We start from the raw sequence: 21,256 nt of genomic DNA on the forward strand, positions 1-21,256 counted from the left end.
TTCGGCTTCTGGCAGTAGAATCCGACTCATGTGGGTGAATTTTGTGTCGCCTGTACAATCGGGTCGGGCCTGTTTGATGATTATGGCTGCGAATGATGCAATCCGCTATGATTAGGAGATTAGGATTTTTTCCTTGGGCGCAACAGTTTTTGCAATATATCCAATTCGAAACCTGGAGATATAAATAACATGAAATATCATGTCCTAGTGTAGACTTAAGGGATGTTTTATCCATTGGGAACAGAGAGTATCTTTTGCATCATTACTTGATTTGAATCGCATAATTCAACTAGTGCTTAATAATTCATAGCACCTTATAACTATTCACATTAATAGATTGAAATGGGTCTTGCGTGGAACTCTAGAGCAAAATCAGTGGGTCTGTCTGACCAATCTTCTGAGAACTCCAAGCTTGAAAAAGTACATGTTGTTAACACAGAGCTAGACGAATTGGAATCTTCGTCTTCTGAGAAGGTATCTCATATTTTCCAGGATCCAGTGGTTGCTGAACACTATAGACAGCTTTATGAACAAACAGGTTACGAATGTCGTCACCATTTCGACCCAGATTTCACCTGGACCGAAGCCGAAGAAAAGAAAGTAGTTAGAAAAAACGACTGGTACGTCACCTTCTGGGCTTTTGTTATGTTCACCGCCTTAGATTTTGATAGAAACAACATTCAGCAGGCATTATCTGACGATATGCTTACAGATCTTGGTTTGACCACCAATCAGTTGAATCTCGGTAACACTATTAACTTGGTTTGTTTTTTGAGTGCTGAATTGCCATCGCAGTTGATCTCGAAGAAGATTGGAGCTGACGTCTGGATTCCTATGCAAATGATCTTGTGGTCTGTTGTGTCAATGTCCCAATTTGCTATCAAAGATGTTCATGGATTCTATGCTACCAGAGCTCTTTTAGGTGCTTTGCAGGGTGGTTTCATTTGTGATGTCTGTCTCTGGATGAGTTACTTTTTCACTTCTAAAGAATTACCTTTCCGTTTATCTCTCTTCTACATTGCCAACCCCATGACTGCCGTGTGGTCAAGTTTGCTTGCTTTTGCTGTCTTGAAGGTCAAGACTAAGTCTAATCCTGAAGGCTGGAAGTGGTTATTTTTGATTGAAGGTACTTTCACCTTAGTCGCTGGTATTGCTGCCTTTTTCAAGATGCCTGCCTCACCTGTTCAGACTAAGACATGGTATAGAAAGAAGGGTTGGTACACCGACAGAGAAGAAAAGATTGTTGTCAACAGAGTCTTAAGAGACGATCCAGAAAAGGGAAGTATGCATAATCGTGAGCCTGTTGGGCCCAAGGAATTGATAGGTGCTGTTTTCGACTACAACCTTCTTCCAATCTACATTATCCGTATTCTTGGTGATATCGGCACTGCACCAATCGCCACTTATCTTCAATTGGTTCTTAGAGGTATGGGATTCTCCACATTCAAGACAAATGCTTTGACCATCCCATACAATGTTCTTTCCGTCATAACTATGTTGCTCACAGGGTTCTTCTCCGAAAAGTTGAACACCAGGGCACTTATGATTGCTACCACGCCTTTGTGGATTATCATCTGCCTTTTCCCATTGAGATATTGGCCAGGAGCACAAAAAGATATCTGGGGATCTTTTGCCCTTTTGACTGTTCTTCTTGGCCATGCTCCAATTTGGCCCCTTACTATTTCATGGTGTTCGGCCAATTCTAACGGTGTCAGAAGTAGAGCTGTTTCTGCTGCCGTGGTTAACATTTTTTCGCAGTCAGCTTCAATCATAGCTGCTAACATCTACAGAAAAGATGATGCCCCACTTTACCACCGTGGTAACGTCGATCTTATAGGTATTGCATTTGGTGCTCTCTTCGCATGTGTGTTTGCCAAGTACTACTACATTTGGGTTAACAAGAAGAGAGATGAAAAATGGAATGCCATGTCCATTGATGAGCAAGAAGAATACATCAGAAACCCTCGTCATGATGGTAACAAGAGGTTGGACTTCAGGTTTGTCTACTGATCACTGCATGTTCTTCAGTTCTTTGTATTGTTGTTTGGCGTAATTTAAATTTTGTAAACTAGTAAATTGTGATGAATAAATTAAAATGTAGTTGCATTCCCATTTAATGAGCCCGTGATTGATTATCAATGTTCTAGCATGTTTACGGCAAGAACTGACTATATGCCCATCGGTAAACTAAATTAGAATTGGATCATACCATTAATAAGCTGATATAATCTCCCTATAAGACGGTCAAACCAACAAAAATGTTGGCAAGTCCTCATTTTTGTAAATAATTTCAAATTTCTACATTTTTCGCAGCCAAAGGGAATTAAGAAAACGAAACAGTAAAGTAACAGCAAACGTAACCCCATTGTGCAAAATCTCAGAATAGCCGGGAGAAGTCCATGTGTTGTTTGCTATTACAATTTTAATTTACTTAATTGATGAGTACACTATGCAAAATTAGGTTGTCTAAACTATCTCTGATGAAAACGTATAATGCTAACTATGATGCCTTAGAACACTAAGAAGCCCCTCTTGGACCAGATGCTCTTCCAAGCGTAAGTGATCAAGAGGATACTGATGGCTAAACTCAACGATGTTCCATTGTAGTATTCACTTAAGCAGTTGGCCCCAAAGAGTTTGTTAATTGAAGCACATTTTGAATCCACCAATCTTCCGAATCGTAACGAAAACACAACGGAGCCAATTGCTGGCGCAACCATAAACGAACCCCAAGTAGAGCCCATGATATCTAGACCCCAGATTGTTGCGACAACTGTAGGATACAAAGTGAACAATCCACCGTAAGCAGATCCGTTCAATGCAGAGACAATTGGGTATAAATGGTCGTTCTGTGGTGTCAAGAAATTGTGGCTATACTGTCCTAAAACTCCTACAATGCATACGATCGCTAAGAGCCAAATCCGACAGATAGGAGACTTCCTGTTTGGAGAAGATAGGTAGTCTGATAAAGCTCCCAACACAAGACGTATTATAGTGGAAAACGCAGCCATGACACTGACTTGATCCGATAAACTGATGTTGTGGGTGATGTTTCTCAAGGTATTTCCCAAGTTGTTTTGATAACTCTCCAAAGGACCGATATTCAAAATCAAAGACATGAGTAAGATCCACGCAGACTTATCCTTCAAAAACGCTATGTAGCGTTCGTGGTGGTTAGGAGGCTCGATAATGGAATGTTGGGGTGCGAGTTCGAGATCAGAATCATTATCGGAGCTAAGGTCTCCAGCCAAGGAAGACGTCGATGACTCCGGCAAAAGAGCAGTCTGTTCTGTTACTTCACCGTTGAAGATGATCTCCTGTTCTACAATGACAATGGAGCTGGAGACAAAATTAAGGATACCCATGAACAAGTAGAGGATACCAAAGAAGTTGAACACCTTGTAAAGGTCTAAATAGTCAGTATTAGGAGTCAAGAAAAACGGCAGCTTCAATAGCTGCGAGCCAATGAGAGACGAGAGGCCATAACAGGTGATAGGAAGCGAAATGGCCATTCCCTTGTGATTTGGATAGATTTTAGCACAGGTCAACAAACTTGAGAAGTACAACGACGACGTAGCCAATCCGATCAAACAAAAGGTAATGCTGAAACCTACGATATAGCCACGATCAAAGTGGCCCTTTTCTACTGATTGCAAGCCCTGGACAAGACCAGCATTGATGAAATAACTGGGGCAAAAGAACCAGATCAGAAAGAGTGACAATAATGCAGGACCATAGCTATCGCCCAAATAGCCCAACACAGGTAAACAGAGGTACATTCCAATCGACGAAAGAGAGGCTATGAAGTTGACTTCCAAGTAGGAAAAGCCCAAGAGTTCATGCATCGAGTTGGAAAACAAGGTGAACAACATAATTGATCCTGAACTGAGACACGAGACCAATGCTATCACAAAGGCTAGTCTCTTGAGGTTGACTATGGAGATGTGGAGCGACAAAAAATGCTTTATGATGTGGGAAACATGATGCAAGTAGCCCTTTTTGGCCATTTTGAATGTGTGGAGTATGATTCTTGTAGTTGTGGAGGGCGATTGCTATCAGCAAGAAGATTGAATCTTAGTGGTATATAAAGTTCTCGAATGAAACTATCAGATCTGGAAAGGACAGAAATGTGAATAGTAGGCACGGAGCGAGTCTTGGACTAGGAAATGAGTTCTATAAAGAGACTTGAAATGACTATTTGGAAATTTTCAATTGAGTTACGTTGTATGGTACAACCAAAATGCGAAAAAAGACCCAGGGGAAAGAGAACAGAATACAGAACATTAACAAATATAAAACAACAAGAGTTTCTGCGACTCCTCCTACTCCATATATTCTATAGTTGGTTTTTTAGAATCACTTTTTATAAATTCCAACTCTTCCAACCTCTACCAAGTTCTTCTTCCGAAGAGGTTGTAATTGGTGGGGAATGCGATTTTTCGGTACATATGTAATGGGAAGTAAACGTATATACAGGTCTAGAATTTCTATATGTACGGCTGCAATTCCCTTGGATAAAATTTATTCAAATTTTCAGTATAAAAGAAGAGTTAATATATAAATTATATATTGGAAACAGTCGGAAGCAACAGGAGCTTATATACCCTTGATATACCCCTGTTTTAGTATGGAATTTGTAACATTGCGCCATACTCTGTTTAACAATGAATAAATTCCTTTCTTTCCAAGGAAAGGACGATCCTGCATACTTTCCATCACTCCCCTAAACCTCTACGAACTGAGTTAAGTCTTAGAGGTTTCTAATTCTCTAATGGGCTTTAACCTCTCATCTCCTCTTCCAAGTATGTAGTTCCTGAAAGGTTCGAAGCTCGTATGGCCTAATGGTTTGGTGAAGAAGTCAGCAATATTTTTAACGGATTTAATGTAGCGTAGAATTTTATTTCCCTTTACATCTTCCATCGTCGGAAGGATCTCCCTGATTGATTTTAGGGTAACATCAATATATCTGCTCTTATGCGTAGTGTTCTGATTATAACACTTGGCAATGACAGCTTGATTGTCTTCCCATATTGTTACTTTCTTGATTGGAAAACCTAGTTCCTTCATCATTCTTTTCATATTAACCGTTTCATCGATTGCAACTCCTAATGCAATTAGTTCACAACTGGCTGACGATTTTGTGATAATCTTCTGTCGTTTTGTTGCCCAACTAACGAGATGACCATTTAAGAATATTGCATTCCCTGTAATCAGTCTCTTGTCGATTTCGGATGGAGCGAATGAAGCATCAGAGTAAACAACAATTGTAAATTCGTCCTCTGGTTCGGGACGATCATAGACTAAGTTTAAATCCATGTTGTCTTTTAGGTAGCGCAAACAGTATATCAACTTCTGTAGATCATTGACGCTTGGTTTGTTTGCTTTTGCTCCTAGTTTGTTTGTGGCGTATGAAATATCGGGTCTGGTATTTCTGCATGCCCATAGTAGCAGCCCAACTCCTTTTTGATAGAGCGTTCTTTCCTTTGCTCCTAGTAGCGCACCAACGTCTTGGTACTCAGAGTCTGGAATGTCGATGTCTTCTTCTGCCAGTTTCGGAGGGGTGTACCGTTTCTTGTCTTTAATCATGGGTATTAATTTTCCGTATTTGCCCATTATATTAAAGTCTTTGAGAAGGTTAGTAATAAACTGCTGTTGTGAAATTGTATATCCAGTTTCGGTCTTCTCAAACTTGATCCCTAAGTATTCACCTAATTTACTTAGGTATTTGAGGTTAAAATGGGTCTCTAATCCATTTCTGAAACTTTTGAGTAACTTGTCCGAGGATGATACCATTATTAGATCATCGACGTATATAGCAACAATGATAATATCGTGCTTAGTTCTCTTATAAAATAAACCTTCAACAACGCTTGAGCTTGTAAATTCTAATTTCTCGATTGTGTCTTTGAGACATATATACCATTCGTAACCGCTTTGTTTAGCACCATATACTGCTTTCTTTAATTTCCAACAATAGTCTTCCTGTAATTCATAACCTTTTGGAGGATATACATACAATGGATGTTCCTCAGGTAACAGTGCATTAAGGTATGCCGACTCAATGTCTAGTTGGTGAATAGCGTAATTTTTGGTGACGGCAATGGATATTAGTATTCGGATTGTTGTAAGATCGACGACTGGGGATGATATTCTCGTCGGGTCAAAATCTCTTCCAGTAACTTGTAGAAATCCACGAACCACGCATCGACTTTTGTGGTCGTTTCCTTTGAAAGTTTCTTTGATGGTGTGCACCCATCTAGTAGTTATTGGTTTGACTCCTTTTGGAATCTTAACAATCTCGTAAGCGTTCAATTCTTTGAACTTTGTGATTTCTCGATCCATGGACTTTTTCCATTCAGGATCTTTATAATCAATTCTATCTATGACAGCAAATAGATTATTATTACCTTTACTATCGGTAACTTCAGTTTCGATATTTTGTTCGCCCTTTATCATATCATTCAAGTATGACTCCCCTAATGGGCAATTCCGCGGATCTGCATTGTTAATTAAGCTAAGCAATGCATTTATCTGTTGTGGACTGGAATCGAAATCTGGTGTCTTCTTCTTTCTTTTTATTATTTCGGAGGTGATCGTTTTTGCTATTTGTGAGCTTTGTGCATCCTTGTCCAATAATGATGCTTTGGTACCTTTCCTCTTACTAATTTTGCCCTTTCCGTGTATTTCAGGTGGGACTTTATTCCATGATTGAGTCTTTCGCGTATCTAGGTTAGACCAATTTTTAGACAGCTCAATTTGTTTGTCTAGTCTTGACTTGGTATGTGATCTTGTATTTTGTGCTGGTGTGGTTGATAAGTCCACATTTGTTTCCCCTGATAACTCCCCTGAGATTCTATCCTCCTGGGAGGCTAACTGTGAAGTTAACTCTTCAGAATTTGTCGTAGTTGAGTTTAAGTTATGATCTTCACTCATTTTCGTTCTGGTTTCTTCTATAGCAGTTTTAATGGGGTCAGCAGCGTAATCACGATTGTTATCAACAATTTTACTTTTAGTCTTATGGTCCCTGATCGTTCTAGTGGCTGAAAGTGGAGTTGTTTTTACTCCCCCTAATCGTGGTGAGCGCTTAATGTGCTTTCCGTCTACCGAATTACCTTCTTGATCGGTAGGAAATGGTAACGTGTCAGAAGTGAGTTCTTCTATACGCCGTTTGTGTTGAGTGGCTACTTCGGGATGTCTTGTAGAAAGACTTTCGATCGTCATCTGCGAAGAAGGTGTATTGCTCAAAGCCTCAGGATTTTGAGGAGATGGCGTCGATAAATTGGTGTCTCCAATGTTGGCTGTCTGGACAGATGTGTCCCCGTTTTTAAGTAAAGTAGCATCAAAGATAACCTCTTTATCAGCGATATCGATATGATCAGCAAGTTTGTCTTCAAGTGCATCGAGTACTGTGGCATTATATTGAGCGCTGTCTCTCTGTAACAAATCAAGTGATTGAAAATAATTCTCGATAAATTGGCGTGAATTGAGGAGTTTTGCATTACAATTCGTTATAATTGGGAAATGTTCTGCTTGGACGAGTATTCGGTAGCTATAGTTATCTGTGGCGAAGCCGACGATAGAACCGAAGAAAGCGTGTGGTTCAGTCTTAAGTAAGGGACGGCCATACTTCTCGTATTCTTCTTTCGAAGATGCTTTTATCACAACGTCCATACCGAATGGGACAATAGGACGGTGATATGCGTCTTTATAGTTAAAAAAGACGGCGGCAGGTGTGCGATATTGGAGCAGCTTTCGGGGAGTATTGTTCTTGACGAATGCCGAGTATTCCACGATTTCTTTGAAGAGAGTCAATACTTCATCGTGGCGATCGGGGAAACTTAGTACAACTTTCCGTATATTGGCAAGAATAATGCGATTATGTGATTCTGCCAATCCATTTAGCTCTGGAGAATACGGTGGAATTTGATCGCGTTCGATTCCAAGTTTAAGTAGTTGTTCGTCAGAAGGAAGTTCTATTGCATTATCCGACCGGAAATATGAAATCGATTCACCAGGAAATTTATGATTCCATAAATTAAGAGTATTTAATACTGTGTCTGCAAGAGACTTGTGATCAGTATATAATAGTTTGGTGTAACCGGTGTAATGATCAATAACGGAAGTGATAAATATTTTTGCAGTAGACTTATTGTATCTCCTAAATTGGAAAGGTCCGATAGTATCGCAACTCACACGTTCAAGTCTGCGCACAGCGGCGCGTTGAGTGTGATGATTGTGTGATGATTGTCTGACAGTAATACTGTTGCAGGTTATACAATTCTTCACAAGATTCTTACTTGACTCGGTGTCGTCAACCGTGATGTGACCTTGCACTTCTAGGTTCAATAGGTTGGTAAGGGCCATATGATTGTACATTAGGTGATGATATACCCAATCATGTGGTCCATTAATATTGAGTTCAAGTTGGGGGATATTGCCAACATCGATATGCTTCTCGTTGAAGAAACGGACTGTGTTCTTCGAGAACAGTACATCCTTATCATTGGCAATATAAAGTCCATCATTTAGTGAACCTAAATAGTGTCTTACTTTGTTGTGAACAAGGTAGAAACCGTCGTCCTCAAAATGGAGGAAATACTTTTGCAATGCGAGTTGGCTGACGGAAACAAGTATAACCGGTATGTTGGGTATATACACAGCGTCTAGCTTAATGTGAAAGGGACTTGCCTCGAGAGTGAAAAATCCTTTCGCAAGAGCATATGCCTGATCTCCATTTGCAGTATTATAAACTTTCTCACGATCAGTAAGATTGTATCTGATATCAGATAAATATGTTAACAGATTAACAACGGTCCGAGTAGCGCCAGAGTCATAGCAGATCCTAGCACGTAACTTCGATTTATGTATTGGTGCGTCATCAACAAAGACTCGGAGATGGTTATTGAGACCACCGGAGCTTTAGTTGTGATTAACATTGTCCGTTTGTCTTCTGTGCGATTTCTGGTTATTCTCCAACAGCAGTTTATTTTGAGAATAATTATTATAGTTACTCCTGTCTTTTCTGTGTTTGGAATTCGTTCTTGATTTAGAGGAATCAGATAAAACTTTACCAGAGAAACCAGGTGTACTGATCATTTTCTTTTGGAAAGTGTTGGGGGTAGGGTAATGAAAATTCTCCTTGGTCATAAATTCTTTATAATAGAAATTGGCCGTAGCGGCAGCTATTATACAATTGCCATCGTGTCTTTGGTTACAGTAGTGACTAATGGTGCCATATAGGTCGGAAGGAATACCGTCAATAAATTGAATTATACGGTCATAATCATGCGTGTTTTTGCCTCTCAATTCTGAGACATAGTCTTTACACAGTATATCGATTCGGTAGCGTCGTTGCACTTCCTCAAGTATAGACATCGTTTTAGCATCATCTGCATGCTCCGATGTGTACTCAATTAGATCTTCAAGGGTGACAGTATGATCTCGGGTAGCAGCAAGAATACTCAAAGTATTATTGCAATAAGGTGCAATGAGATCATCCTTCCAGCAATCGTAGTAGTATTTAAGTTCATTACCATGGAGTCCAGTTCTGGATTCGAAACTGTTCCAGTCTACTTTGAAGTTTGCCTTAGACAAAGCTTTATAGTCTGGGTCACTGTTTAGTTCCTGAAGAGCCCTGGACCAGAGTTCAACGCTGCTATCATTGAGCTTGGGTAATTTTCTCCAAGATTCATGAAAGCGTTTCTGAGACTTTCGAATCGTATCGTTAGTTCTTTCAAATAAATTGAATGTTTTTTCAGCAGAATGTTTACTTGATTTAAACGATGGAGAGTGTTCAATTTTAGGTGGATCACTGATGTTTACACTTAAGTCATCATCAGCGAGCACCGAACTAGACTCAATACTAGATTGAATAAGATTAATATCACTATTAGTACTCGTAATGGTCGAAGAATCGTCAGTATTTCTCGAAACTCCTTTTCTGTTACCACTTTTCTCGGCAGAAATAAGCGTTAGGATATCATGAATTTGGTTTTGAAGCAGTAGAAATTTAGCCTCAAATTCGTCTGATTGTTTCTCAAGCAATTGATTTGCTTGTTCCCTAATCGCTTCTGCGAGAAGACTTGCAGTGATGGGACTGAATGTCTGTTCTTCTGGCAGTTCCGATCTACCAGTCGACAGAGCATTTGTGGAAAAATTGGACATTTGAGATTTATTGATTGGATTCGACTTGACTTTTGACTTCTAATCTAATGGGAAGTAAACGTATATACAGGTCTAGAATTTCTATATGTACGGCTGCAATTCCCTTGGATAAAATTTATTCAAATTTTCAGTATAAAAGAAGAGTTAATATATAAATTATATATTGGAAACAGTCGGAAGCAACAGGAGCTTATATACCCTTGATATACCCCTGTTTTAGTATGGAATTTGTAACATTGCGCCATACTCTGTTTAACAATGAATAAATTCCTTTCTTTCCAAGGAAAGGACGATCCTGCATACTTTCCATCAATATGACTAATTCACGTGACTCAGTGACGTAACGTTCAATCCACAACAGGGAAGTTAGGTGAGAGAAGACGGTGATTTCGGAATGATTTTGGATGTGTTTTTGCTCGGGAGTCGTCATATGAGGTAACCACAAGTCAAACCATGATCTACGGATGAAATTCGCTGTTAAAATTACAAGCGCAAACAGTGCTGAAAAGTGGCCGTTCGCACTAAAAAGGCAATTGCTGCGAAAAACGTTGCAACCATTTTTCAATTTGGACTTCTCATAATCTACACTTATTGTTTTTTGAATACTTTTGACTCTATACGATCGTGTGCTAATAAATAAAAAGACCACTTATGGGAGATATGTAAGGAATTTGTCGATTTCTCCTTGGGAACCCAACCAGATTCCACTCTTGTCGTGGATGCCCTTTGGCAAGATGTCCAAGATTCTCTCACCCTTGTCGTTGACAGCGGAACCGCCAGCCTGTTCCATCAACATGGCCATAGGGAAACATTCGTACAAAATTCTCAACTTTCCGTTCTTGGACTTGGTGTCAGCAGGATAGGCGAATATACCCCCATACAACAAGGTTCTGTGGATATCGGCAACCATGGATCCGACATATCTGGCAGAGTAAGGCTTGCCCTTCAAGTCGTCCTGGGGCTTTTTTAAGTCCTCGATGTACTTCTTGATGTATTCAGGCCAGTAGTATGAGTTACCTTCGTTAACGGAGTAAATTGCTCTGCTCTTTGGAATGCTCAAGTTTGGCGAAGTCAAGATAAACTCTCCCAATTGGGTATCTAAGGTGAAACCATTGACTCCATGGCCTGTAGTCAACATCAAGTGGGCCGAGGCACCGTACATGGTGTAACCAGCAGCAACCATTTCCGTACCTTTTCTCAACACATCATTAATAGAACCCTTGGAATCGTCCTTCAATCTGTAGATCCCGAAAATGGTACCGACAGAGACACCAGCATCGATATTGGAAGAACCATCGATAGGATCGGTACACACGGCATAACGACCACCGCCTTCAAAGATAATTAAATCTTCTTGTTCTTCCGAAACCAATACCTTGACGTTGTTGGAGGACTTCATGGCGTTGATGAAAATCTCGTCACCAATGACATCCAACTTTTTTTGAACATCTCCAGTAGAATTGGCCGTACCTGAAATACCAATCAAGTTAACCAATTCAGCACGACGGATGTTGTGGGCGATGAATTTGAAGGCAAACTGTAAGGAGTTCAACAACAAGGACAATTCACCGGTGGCGGCTGGAGCCAACTTTTGCTGTTCTTGCAAGATGAATCTGGTCAATGTAATGATGTCGGTTTCGACATTCATCTGCTCGGCGACCGTGGAATGAGGATTAGACATTTTTGAAGCTTATTAATAGAAGTTAGCTGTAGAATGACAACTTATAACAGTGAAATATATGGGAAATATAAGAGCTAATTTGTGGAGTTCAACGATCCGACAATCTGGGGTACACTTTCCGGTAATTCGTATGGATATTGAATCACTAGTATCACGAAGTTCTTCAGGTATAAGCAAGAAGAGCCAAAGGAACCAGTAGAAACGAGATGAAAGGAAAGAGGAAGAAGAAAAGGAAAGATCAATAAGCGGAAGGCTCTAAGTTATAAGAGGGGAGTCTCATATTTATATGAGGCAAGCCAATATTGGATTACCCCATAAAAACGACTCTGGAGGAAGGTCGATATGACCCCGGGGGTTTGAGGGCAGTGACTACCGGGACAAGTCGGCCGACTGCACGCAAAAAGATGACAATTGCCGGACGGTTGGAGAATAGCGTGTACCAGCATGGGCTTGAAAATAGCGAGAGGTGGGAGGGCAGGTATTTCCTAAAATTAATAAGGAACACACAGGCATTAGTAAAGTAAGTGACAGAGCAACAAAGTGCCAGTAATAGCCGGCTTGTTGTGACAAGTGGCAAATGTCGTATCTGAGATATCCAAAAATTTGTCGACCAAGATGGCTTGGATTTCTCTACGTCCCCAAGGGAATATCTCACTATTTTCTCCTAAGACTCCCCAGTAATTCTAGCTGGATTTAAGCTCCAGCGCGGAAAGTGTGCCTAGCGGTTGTGTCCACGGCGGTGGAGGTGAAAGTCCGCGCTCGCTAAGATGGACATTAGCTTGTGGCGATTAGACTGATGGGTCGTGGGGCCGGGCGCACTTTTTAGCGGGAGGCTGTTTGGGCACCGAACGATGTCGCTATTCGGCTGGAAGATAGCAGACAGGGAGTGGCTACGGCTACGGCTACGGTAATGGATTCTACCAATACACACTGGCCACAAGAACTACGTCTATCTATGGCTATATTACGCTTATTACAAGAGTTCAGAAGATTCTCACCGAACCAAGTGGAAACGTTTTCTATTGTGGTTTTGTTCCTCTCCGTCTAAGTCTCTCACTAAGTCTCACTAATTTCTCGCTATTTCATGCGGATCGCAGTACATTCCCCTGCCTGGAGCTCCTGTGCTACTGCGCTGATTTCGTGAGAACACAACATTCTCGGTCGGAAGGAGTGATTCCGCCAACTTTCATGTGGTACTCTCGGTAGGGTTTCCGAGCTTTCGGTTGCAACCGCCAAAGATAACACCATTGGCTGGTGTTTTTTCAGCAGCCGACAAGTTCGGATAGAAACCGCAAGAGCACCACTTCTGTGAAACTTGCAGACGCTTCATATCGTTTAGATGGACAGCACGATTTCAATTCGGCAGAACAAGCTGTCTGGCTTTGGTGGTCCTAAAAAACACCCAAACTTTTTTTCTAGCGCAATTTTACTGTGAACTGTTTATTTTTAATTACATAATTCCCCAGACTTCGCCAGTTTTTCCAATAAACTTATCATCTTATCTCTGTGATCAGCCGATGAAGTTCTCTGGTCCTAATCTGGAGGCTCCGGGTGTATTCACTTCTGCGATCATACCACAATGTCTTACCACGCATTCTTTTGAGATTGCATGTCAAAATGCTGACATCAATTCTGGCCCCGGTGTCATAGCACTTGTTTCTTGTCTTTCGTTGGTCGTGTGTGAAGCCCAGGTGCCTAAGAATTGTATGGTACTGTTTCATTTTACATTGTGTGCATTATTGCAAGTATTACTGTAAGTATTACTGTAAGTACTACTGTGTGGTGGGTGGAAGTGCTACTGTGAAATATTTGTATATTATTACTAGAATTAGCAAGTACTATTGAATATTGGCCGGTAGAATCGAGTAGTAGATGTTTGAACTCATTTTATACTAAAACCGTTTAAATGTATTACTCAGCTAATAGCAATGTGTTGAATAGATACTTAGCTTATATCTTATGACGAGGTCTATCTTCTCCCAACATTAGCTCCGCTCAAGTCTCTCCTTTACTCTATGACCGTAGATATTTACTTTTTAGCAACTCTGAATGCTTGATTTTGATGTCGGATTTTTACTTCTCCTTCTGCTCCTTCTGTTGCTGGTAGATGGAGCGGTTTATCTCAAACATCAAGTCCAAAGTGTCGCTCTTATTACCACTACGAATGACTTCCTTAGGTGTGTATCTATTTTTATTGCCGTTGGTGTTGCCGCCATTTTCGTTCGAGACTTTACTGGTTTTCCACTGAGAAGACGACTCAAGCGATCTGTACACCTTGATGGTATCTCCCAGCTTGTCGTTTTTTGCATCCTGGAGATACGAGTTGAAGCTGCTAGAAAGATATGACAAGATTTCTTTTGCATTGAAATCTGGGGCTACCATGGGCACCTCAGCACTGCCAGTATTAGACGTGGCTTCAGAGGACACAACGCTGTCTTTAGATTTTGGTGGTTTCTTTGACTTCCCGTTGGAAGACGTTTTTTTGTGTTGCCTAGGATGAGGCGAATTAGCGTGGGAGTTGTTATTCGAGTTGGTGTGAGAGTTTGAGTTGATTGTAGATGGCGAAGAGTTGGGTGCAAGCGATGACATGTTGGATGTAGATGAAGGTGTAGGTGAATTTAGGGCTGGAGTATTCTGATTGGTTGAAGTAGGACTGGAAGATTTTGAAGGTACAGCGAGTTTAGCGGCCCAATCTGAAGACATTTTGAGTTATTTATGAGCGGTATTGATGATCTTAAGAATGGGGACAATATTGAAGAAGATCAGTATATGAATATATGTGGTTTTGAAGATGACAATTAATGGGAGACGAATATGACCAATATCAATTACGAAATGCTCAAAAGATCAATATATAGTAAGTGACAGAGATGAGCAACGAAATGACTTTTATGAAGAGAATGCAGATGCTGGTGACGATGCAAAGATTAGAGACTCCTGAGGATGAGCAATCTAACAAGGAGATTGGATCTTGAAGAAATTAAAAGTATGAGAGTGAAAAATCTCTATGCAGTGCTGAGATTGAGGTTCAACATTATATATGGGAAGAAATCTGGAGCGGATTCGATAAATAGAAGAAAATGGAAATAAGAAGATAAGGAGAAACGAAGAAAGAAGAAATAACAAGAAGGGGGAGAGGATTGTCAATGTGAGTTTGTAGAATCGTAGAGCATGATACAAAGATCATGAAAATTGAGCGAAAATTTACATATCAGAGGTCCATAAGAGTTTAGGTACATATATAAGATGCCTTAACAGGTGTATTATAGAAAGTAGAGACAACCAAACAAATAGAGAACCTGGTTGAGAGTAGGACCTGGCAGCATTCTCAAGTGTTTGCCTATGGGTGAAGCTTCTTAGTGTAGGAGTGCTGGTAGAGCCCGTTATGAAATATGACAATGCGCAAATAGGTATGCTCTTAAGTATTCGCATGAGTTCAAGATTAGGGTGGTGAACAAGAAACAAGCTTGACATCATATTGGCTATCGCCCACATGCTTCAAATAAGGTACGAGGCTTAATGCCAAAGCCAATTGACAATGATAGATCTTGCTATCATCTCGTGACCAGATTCCCTGGTTGATCCGGTCGGGATGCGATTCTAAAGCCAGCTCATGCATATCTGCCCTAATCTGCAAAATGTGAAATGGTCAGGGTGGTGAAAAGCTACAGTCGTTAACAAGGGAGAAGAAGCTACAGTAACAAGCCGACTAAGAGATATTGCGCATATCTACAAGTGGCAGAAATTGTAGTGGTATAATGTTTTAGAAGCAGTAAAAAGAAGTGGTACCGTCGCCATTGACATGTCTATTTTTCAGTCAAGTTATAGCAAATGCCAATAGCTAAATGTCCAAACAGTAACGCAATAATATTACTCAATTACATATTTGATTAATGACTATCTTGCGGCGACATCCAGCATCACAATCCTTTCGTTAACAATTTATCTCCAATATCATTTTTCACTATTATCTCCATAATGTCAAGTTTGATTTCATTTACTTTTATGACACTACAGGGTCCAACCCGCAATTTCCCCAACCTGCAGAGCCAACCTGCAATGTCTGAAAAATTTGAGTGAACACGTCAATACCCACAATATTCTGGAAGTAGGTTCTGCATTTTGGCACCAAACTGGAAGTACCAACATGTCTTCTTCTTTTTCAAACTTGTTCAGAATTGTTCAGATTTCTTGCACACCTCTTCACTTCATCCACGACGTGTCTCAGAATTGCGTCTACTAGCTGGAGCATTTTTGTTTATTCTTTGATTTGCAGATTTATAGAATCGCAGAGTCGTCCAATATAGAGTTTGTTGGTATTCTTAGTCTTGTTGATATAGGTTGCTGATCAATCCGATTGCTGTAATCATAAACTAACACCACCATCCTATTTGCAACCCCAACGTAGCTGTTACTTATAGTCTTGCTACTATTCACATTTGCCATTTGTTTCTGATTCGAATTCTTGAATTTTCACTGGATTTTTCATCGAGTCGTCTCCATTCTCATTTTAAAAACAATATTCAACTACAACCATGTCGTTTCGTGTCTTAGATCTCGTGAAACCATTCACGCCGTTTGTGCCTGAAATCATCGCCCCGGAAAGAAAAGTGTCCTTTCAACAAAGAGTCATGTGGACCGGTGTCACGTTGCTCATCTTCTTGGTGATGTCGGAAATCCCCTTGTACGGGATCGTTTCTTCAGATTCGTCCGACCCTTTGCTCTGGTTGAGAATGATGTTGGCCTCCAACAGAGGAACTTTAATGGAATTGGGTATCTCGCCAATTGTTTCTGCCGGAATGATCTTCCAGTTGTTGCAAGGTACCAAGTTGATCCACGTTGATATGACCAACAAGAACGACAGAGAACAATTCCAAACTGCCCAAAAGTTACTCGCCATCCTTTTGGCCGTTGGTCAAGCTACGGTTTACGTCTTGACCGGTATGTATGGACCTCCTTCCTCGTTAGGAACGGGTGTCTGTTTGTTGTTGGTATTGCAATTGGTGTTTGCTGGTATTGTTGTCATTCTTTTGGATGAATTGTTGCAAAAGGGTTACGGTTTAGGTAGTGGTATCTCTTTGTTCACTGCCACTAACGTCTGTGAACAAGTTTTCTGGAAGGCTTTCGCTCCTACCACCTCTAGTTCTGGTAAGGGTACCGAGTTCGACGGTGCAGTTGTAGCCTTGTTCCACTTGTTGGGATCCAGAAAGGACAAGAAGAGAGCCTTGTTGGAAGCTTTCTACAGACCAAATGCTCCAAACATGCTCCAATTGTTAGCCACTGTGTTTGTCTTCTTTGCCGTCGTTTATTTGCAAGGTTTCAGAATCGAAATCCCCATCAAGTCCACCAGACAGAGAGGTCCTTACAGCTTGTACCCAATCAGGTTGTTCTACACCTCCAACATTCCTATCATGTTGCAGAGTGCTTTGAGCTCCAACATTTTCATTATCTCGCAATTGTTGTTTGTCAGATGGCCAAACAACGCCTTTGTCAAGATCTTGGGTAGCTGGGACGCCAGACCTGGTGCATCTCAGTTGTACGCTGTTGGCGGTTTGTCTTACTACATCCAGCCACCTTTCTCGTTCTCGGAAGCCTTATTGGACCCAATCAAGACAACTGTCTACATTGTCTTTGTCTTGGGATCGTGTGCTGTTTTCTCTACCACCTGGATCGAAATTTCCGGCACTTCTCCAAGAGACGTAGCCAAGCAGTTCAAGGAACAGGGTTTAGTTATTGCTGGTCACAGAGATACTTCTGCCTACAGAGAGTTAAAGAAGATTATCCCCACTGCAGCAGCCTTTGGAGGTGCCTCCATTGGTGCCTTGTCTGTTGTCTGTGACTTGATGGGTACCTTGGGTTCGGGAACTTCCATCTTGTTGGCTGTCACCACCATTTACGGCTACTACGAGTTGGCTGTGAAGGAAGGTGGTTTCAACAAATCGATTGTTGGTGGTTTCACCGACGGTATCTAGATCACCCTGAGGTAGATCTGGGCCCTTAGTATTTTCCCTACTATGCTTAATAGCCCACCTAATGGAAGAAAAGACCATTTGCCATTTTGTATATCTTATACTTATTCTTAGTTTTATGCAAGCTATAGAGAGGGGCAATGTAGATTTTATTTATACTTCTGGTGTTTCATCAATTCAAGTATATATATAGAATATGATACTTGTTATAAGATCTCTACACTTCACGTAGGGTGAAGCTTAGAATGGCTTCCTTCAACGAAATGTGCGAGAGAATAAGAATTTAACGTTTGGGTGGTGTAATTTTTCTTGAGATTCATGAAACTAGTTAAACACTCCAATTAAGTTCTATTTCCAATCATCTTTTGTACCCAGCATATTAAGTTAGTGACACCCCTGTGCTTATAATGTTCGATTGTGCTATACTGTTGATCAGACTTATATGGGTTTATATCCTACATACAAACACAAAATTTTGTGCTCATCTCCTTAACATAAAAAGTGACAGGATTCTCCATGAGGTACTCTTTCTGAGAATTCGTTGAATTCTACATTACTTTGTTAGCTAGCATAGGAATATAATTTATTGGAATGTCCCCTCATAAATCTACAGACATATCTGCGTTGGAAACGTCAGAAACTGAGTCTTTTTCATCAGAGCAGAGCAGAAAGAATAAGCAGAAACCAGAAGATGGAGAAATAGATCAAGAGATATCATTGGATGCTTTATTTTCGGAACTAAGTAAAGAAAATCAGCAGTTAAATAACCTTCGAGAAGAAGAATTGGTTGTAGACAATGAGGACAACTTCAAAAAGATTCAAAAATCGATTTCCAGATTACCTAAAATCGAGAGTTCATTAGAGAAAAATCTTGAAATAGGAGCACAAGCACAAAAGAACACGAAACACTCAGATATTACCAGAATTTATGATCCAATTACAGTGAAACAAAAAGTTGAAAGTTCAGATTCTATGGACAGTGGATCTAAGTGGTTCAACATGAAGCTGCCGGAAATGACGGCACTGGTCAAGAGAGATTTGCAAGTAATTCAACAGAGAAGTGCTTTGGATCCCAAGAGACATTACAAGAAGGACAAGTGGAGCATACCCAAGTACTTTCAAATGGGAACGATAATCGAGGGCAACACTGAGTTCTACTCTGCCAGATTATCGAGAAAACAGAGAGGTACGACCTTAGTAGATGAAATATTGCATGATGATGATACCAAGAAGTACTTCAAGAGAAAGTACAGTGAAATCCAGGACAAGAAGACCAGTGGCCGCAAGGGCAATTACAAGAAAGTGAAGGAAATGAGAAAGAGATACTAGGCATGTGCCATTTGCATTGAATAGATATTCAAAAAACATAATACATGACATAAGGAAAATTGTCGTAGAAACAGTGGAAGCGGTTAAAGGAAAAGTAGTAAAAGATGGTACAAGTCTAAACTACTATTCTACAATATTCTATAGCAATATGTATATATAAAACAACCTAACAGCCGATGCAGAAATGAGAATCACCTAAGTGGTTCCCAGAAGAAGTATAGTCGTGAGATTTTCATTATGGATCTATCAAATACAATTTTTGTATGAAATGCAGCGAAATCAAGCTAGGAATTCCAGGAGAAAAGTGATCTGGCTATTCTTCCAAACCGGCCCGCTTGAACACGTCCAGTCTGACCTGTTCCCAGAGGCCTTTTTTCTCATCCTTAGAGAGCTTGATTTTCTTGTTTTCTGGATGCAACAGGTGTTGCAATTGTTGTTGTTTCAACTGTTTCTTTAGCAAATCTGATTTGAGCTTGTATTCATGTGCCGTGGTGGCAGCTGCTGCCAAGTTAATCAAGTAGTTCCGGATGGCGATCTCCTTGAACTTGAACTTCAAAAAGGTCTGCTGATGGTTGATTCCCGTCGAGCTGTTGATCTGGAGAAGTCTGGATTGTTTGACAGAAATTTCAGCGACGGACTTTTTGAATGACAAGTCCAAGTTGTGCTCGCCATACAAGTCTGACGAGAACAAGGTGTAGATCAACTCTTTATCAGTTATGTGTGGCTGGATTAATACGATGTGACAGAGCGAAGCCAAATCACCTATGAGCTGTGGAAGAGAGTTCTGGTTGTATTGAAAATCTGGCGTAGAGGAGATCATGGGCAACTGGATAAGCATCAATTTACACCTGGTAACGTTGAGATTCCAGTCAATGAGCGATTCTGGAACGTTTTGGTACTGGAGATCGGAGCCTAGAGAGATTTTGTACAATTCTTCAGCATCAAGATCGTCGTTGACAAGGCGTCGAAGAGCATTGGGGTTATTGTTCAGAAACGGCAGCTGCGACTGTTGCTGTTGTTCGAGCTTCTGTTCCCGGAAGTAATTCTCGTGCAATACAATGTCGTTTACAAGCTGTTCTACAGTCGTGGAGATGGGTTCCAGGTCTTCTGGAATGGTAGCTGTAGAAGAAGAGTATATGGACGGAGCTGAGCGCACCGATCTTTTGCCTGAAATCGCCGAGAAAATCGACAGCAGCAGCGAGCGGTACAGCGACTGGTATTTCTGACCACCGTTGTTATATTGAGAAGGCGCTGAGCGGATGGACATGGCCGACGTCAGCGTGAGCACTGACGGAGGTAATTGTTGGTAAATGGCATTTCTGGCAGAGTCCTTGAAATGAGAAGGAGCCGACGAGCCTTGACCCGTTGGTCTTCCGAGTGGTGAGCCGAACATGGTCTACGTGACGGCAGATCCGATGGAGTAAATATGGTCAAACTAATCACTGGCAGGGAGCGACAACAACGTAGTTACTGGTGCTAATACTTTGATGCGAGTTCAACGGATCTATTGCTGTGGATTCATACAACAGTCGGAGAATAGTGAAAAATTGCGTTTTTCCGGAACACAGCACTACAAGTATACTTCGGAACAACCAATATAGTTATTCTTGCTATTGCTATACCTTTGAAAATGGGCTGCACAGGTTACTGGAAGAAAAATCAAGTTCCAGATAGAGTGTGAATTTGGAGATATGGAAAAACTCAGGAGACGACCAGAAAAATGAGGCGTCTGACCGGATAAACAGAGGAAGACTGATCCACAGACGTGTTCTGATACTGGATACGTGATTGTGGAGGGTTTATTATGGTGAATTCCTCCTCGTTTAGTCTGTAGTTCAAAAGAAGTCTAGGGCCAAGTAACTGCTATCATATACTAATTTAAAATTAACAAACGATATTCAGGAAAAATTCTCCTATTGAGGGGCCGGAACTATCTGCAGGTAATATCATAAAAGAAATTAAGTCCCACACGCATGCGCAATTCTCCGGTGCATAAGCAGTCCTGGCGGGTGAAAATCGGAAAAACTCCTCTGCTGTGGAACAATCGCCAAAAAATATTTGCTGGAGAAACTTCCGGCAATATGATGATCATTCATTTTTCCAAGCAAATGGC

General features: G+C 40.8%; 9 protein-coding genes across 9 annotated transcripts; 3 read left to right on the forward strand and 6 right to left on the reverse strand. All coding sequences in view use genetic code 12, as the record gives it.

Annotated features, from left to right (window-relative positions):
* Positions 1-342: 342 nt before the first annotated feature.
* On the forward strand, positions 343-2,010 carry DAL11 (allantoate permease; the record flags this gene model as incomplete). Its single annotated transcript, XM_001387214.1, has 2 exons — positions 343-474; positions 523-2,010. The coding sequence occupies 2 exons, from the start codon at positions 343-345 to the stop codon at positions 2,008-2,010; spliced, it is 1,620 nt and encodes a 539-aa protein (XP_001387251.2).
* Positions 2,011-2,510: 500 nt separating this feature from the next.
* Positions 2,511-4,007, reverse strand: PICST_51159 (monocarboxylate permease; the record flags this gene model as incomplete). The annotated part of the gene is made up of 2 exons (XM_001387628.1): positions 2,511-3,234; positions 3,268-4,007. The coding sequence occupies 2 exons, from the start codon at positions 4,005-4,007 to the stop codon at positions 2,511-2,513; spliced, it is 1,464 nt and encodes a 487-aa protein (XP_001387665.2).
* Positions 4,008-6,514: 2,507 nt separating this feature from the next.
* POL5.8 (putative RNA-directed DNA polymerase) lies at positions 6,515-8,376 on the reverse strand (the record flags this gene model as incomplete). The annotated part of the gene is made up of 4 exons (XM_001387629.1): positions 6,515-6,624; positions 6,663-7,837; positions 8,194-8,260; positions 8,298-8,376. 4 exons carry the CDS (start codon positions 8,374-8,376, stop codon positions 6,515-6,517), a joined length of 1,431 nt encoding a protein of 476 aa, XP_001387666.2.
* A 543-nt stretch (positions 8,377-8,919) lies between these two features.
* HMC5 (hypothetical multi-copy protein) lies at positions 8,920-10,164 on the reverse strand (the record flags this gene model as incomplete). The annotated part of the gene is made up of 1 exon (XM_001387630.1): positions 8,920-10,164. The coding sequence occupies one exon, from the start codon at positions 10,162-10,164 to the stop codon at positions 8,920-8,922; it is 1,245 nt and encodes a 414-aa protein (XP_001387667.2).
* A 649-nt stretch (positions 10,165-10,813) lies between these two features.
* Positions 10,814-11,812, reverse strand: FBP1 (Fructose-1,6-bisphosphatase; the record flags this gene model as incomplete). Its single annotated transcript, XM_001387631.1, has 1 exon — positions 10,814-11,812. One exon carries the CDS (start codon positions 11,810-11,812, stop codon positions 10,814-10,816), a length of 999 nt encoding a protein of 332 aa, XP_001387668.1.
* A 2,106-nt stretch (positions 11,813-13,918) lies between these two features.
* On the reverse strand, positions 13,919-14,548 carry PICST_52240 (predicted protein; the record flags this gene model as incomplete). Its single annotated transcript, XM_001387632.1, has 3 exons — positions 13,919-14,220; positions 14,256-14,276; positions 14,500-14,548. 3 exons carry the CDS (start codon positions 14,546-14,548, stop codon positions 13,919-13,921), a joined length of 372 nt encoding a protein of 123 aa, XP_001387669.2.
* Positions 14,549-16,041: 1,493 nt separating this feature from the next.
* Positions 16,042-17,947, forward strand: SEC61 (Protein transport protein SEC61 alpha subunit). Its single transcript, XM_001387215.1, has one exon. It carries the CDS (start codon positions 16,381-16,383, stop codon positions 17,815-17,817), a length of 1,437 nt encoding a protein of 478 aa, XP_001387252.1. The 5' UTR covers positions 16,042-16,380; the 3' UTR covers positions 17,818-17,947.
* Positions 17,948-18,606: 659 nt separating this feature from the next.
* Positions 18,607-19,143, forward strand: PICST_37870 (predicted protein; the record flags this gene model as incomplete). Its single annotated transcript, XM_001387216.1, has 1 exon — positions 18,607-19,143. A coding segment is annotated over one exon (537 nt), but the record flags the coding sequence as incomplete, so codon positions are not given.
* Positions 19,144-19,283: 140 nt separating this feature from the next.
* Positions 19,284-20,956, reverse strand: STD1 (transcription factor). Its single transcript, XM_001387633.1, has one exon. It carries the CDS (start codon positions 20,534-20,536, stop codon positions 19,457-19,459), a length of 1,080 nt encoding a protein of 359 aa, XP_001387670.2. The 5' UTR covers positions 20,537-20,956; the 3' UTR covers positions 19,284-19,456.
* Between the last annotated feature and the right edge of the window lie 300 nt (positions 20,957-21,256).

This window comes from Scheffersomyces stipitis, chromosome 1 (genome assembly GCF_000209165.1).
Source record: "Scheffersomyces stipitis CBS 6054 chromosome 1, whole genome shotgun sequence".
In the NCBI taxonomy this organism is placed as follows: Eukaryota; Fungi; Ascomycota; class Pichiomycetes; order Serinales; family Debaryomycetaceae; genus Scheffersomyces; species Scheffersomyces stipitis.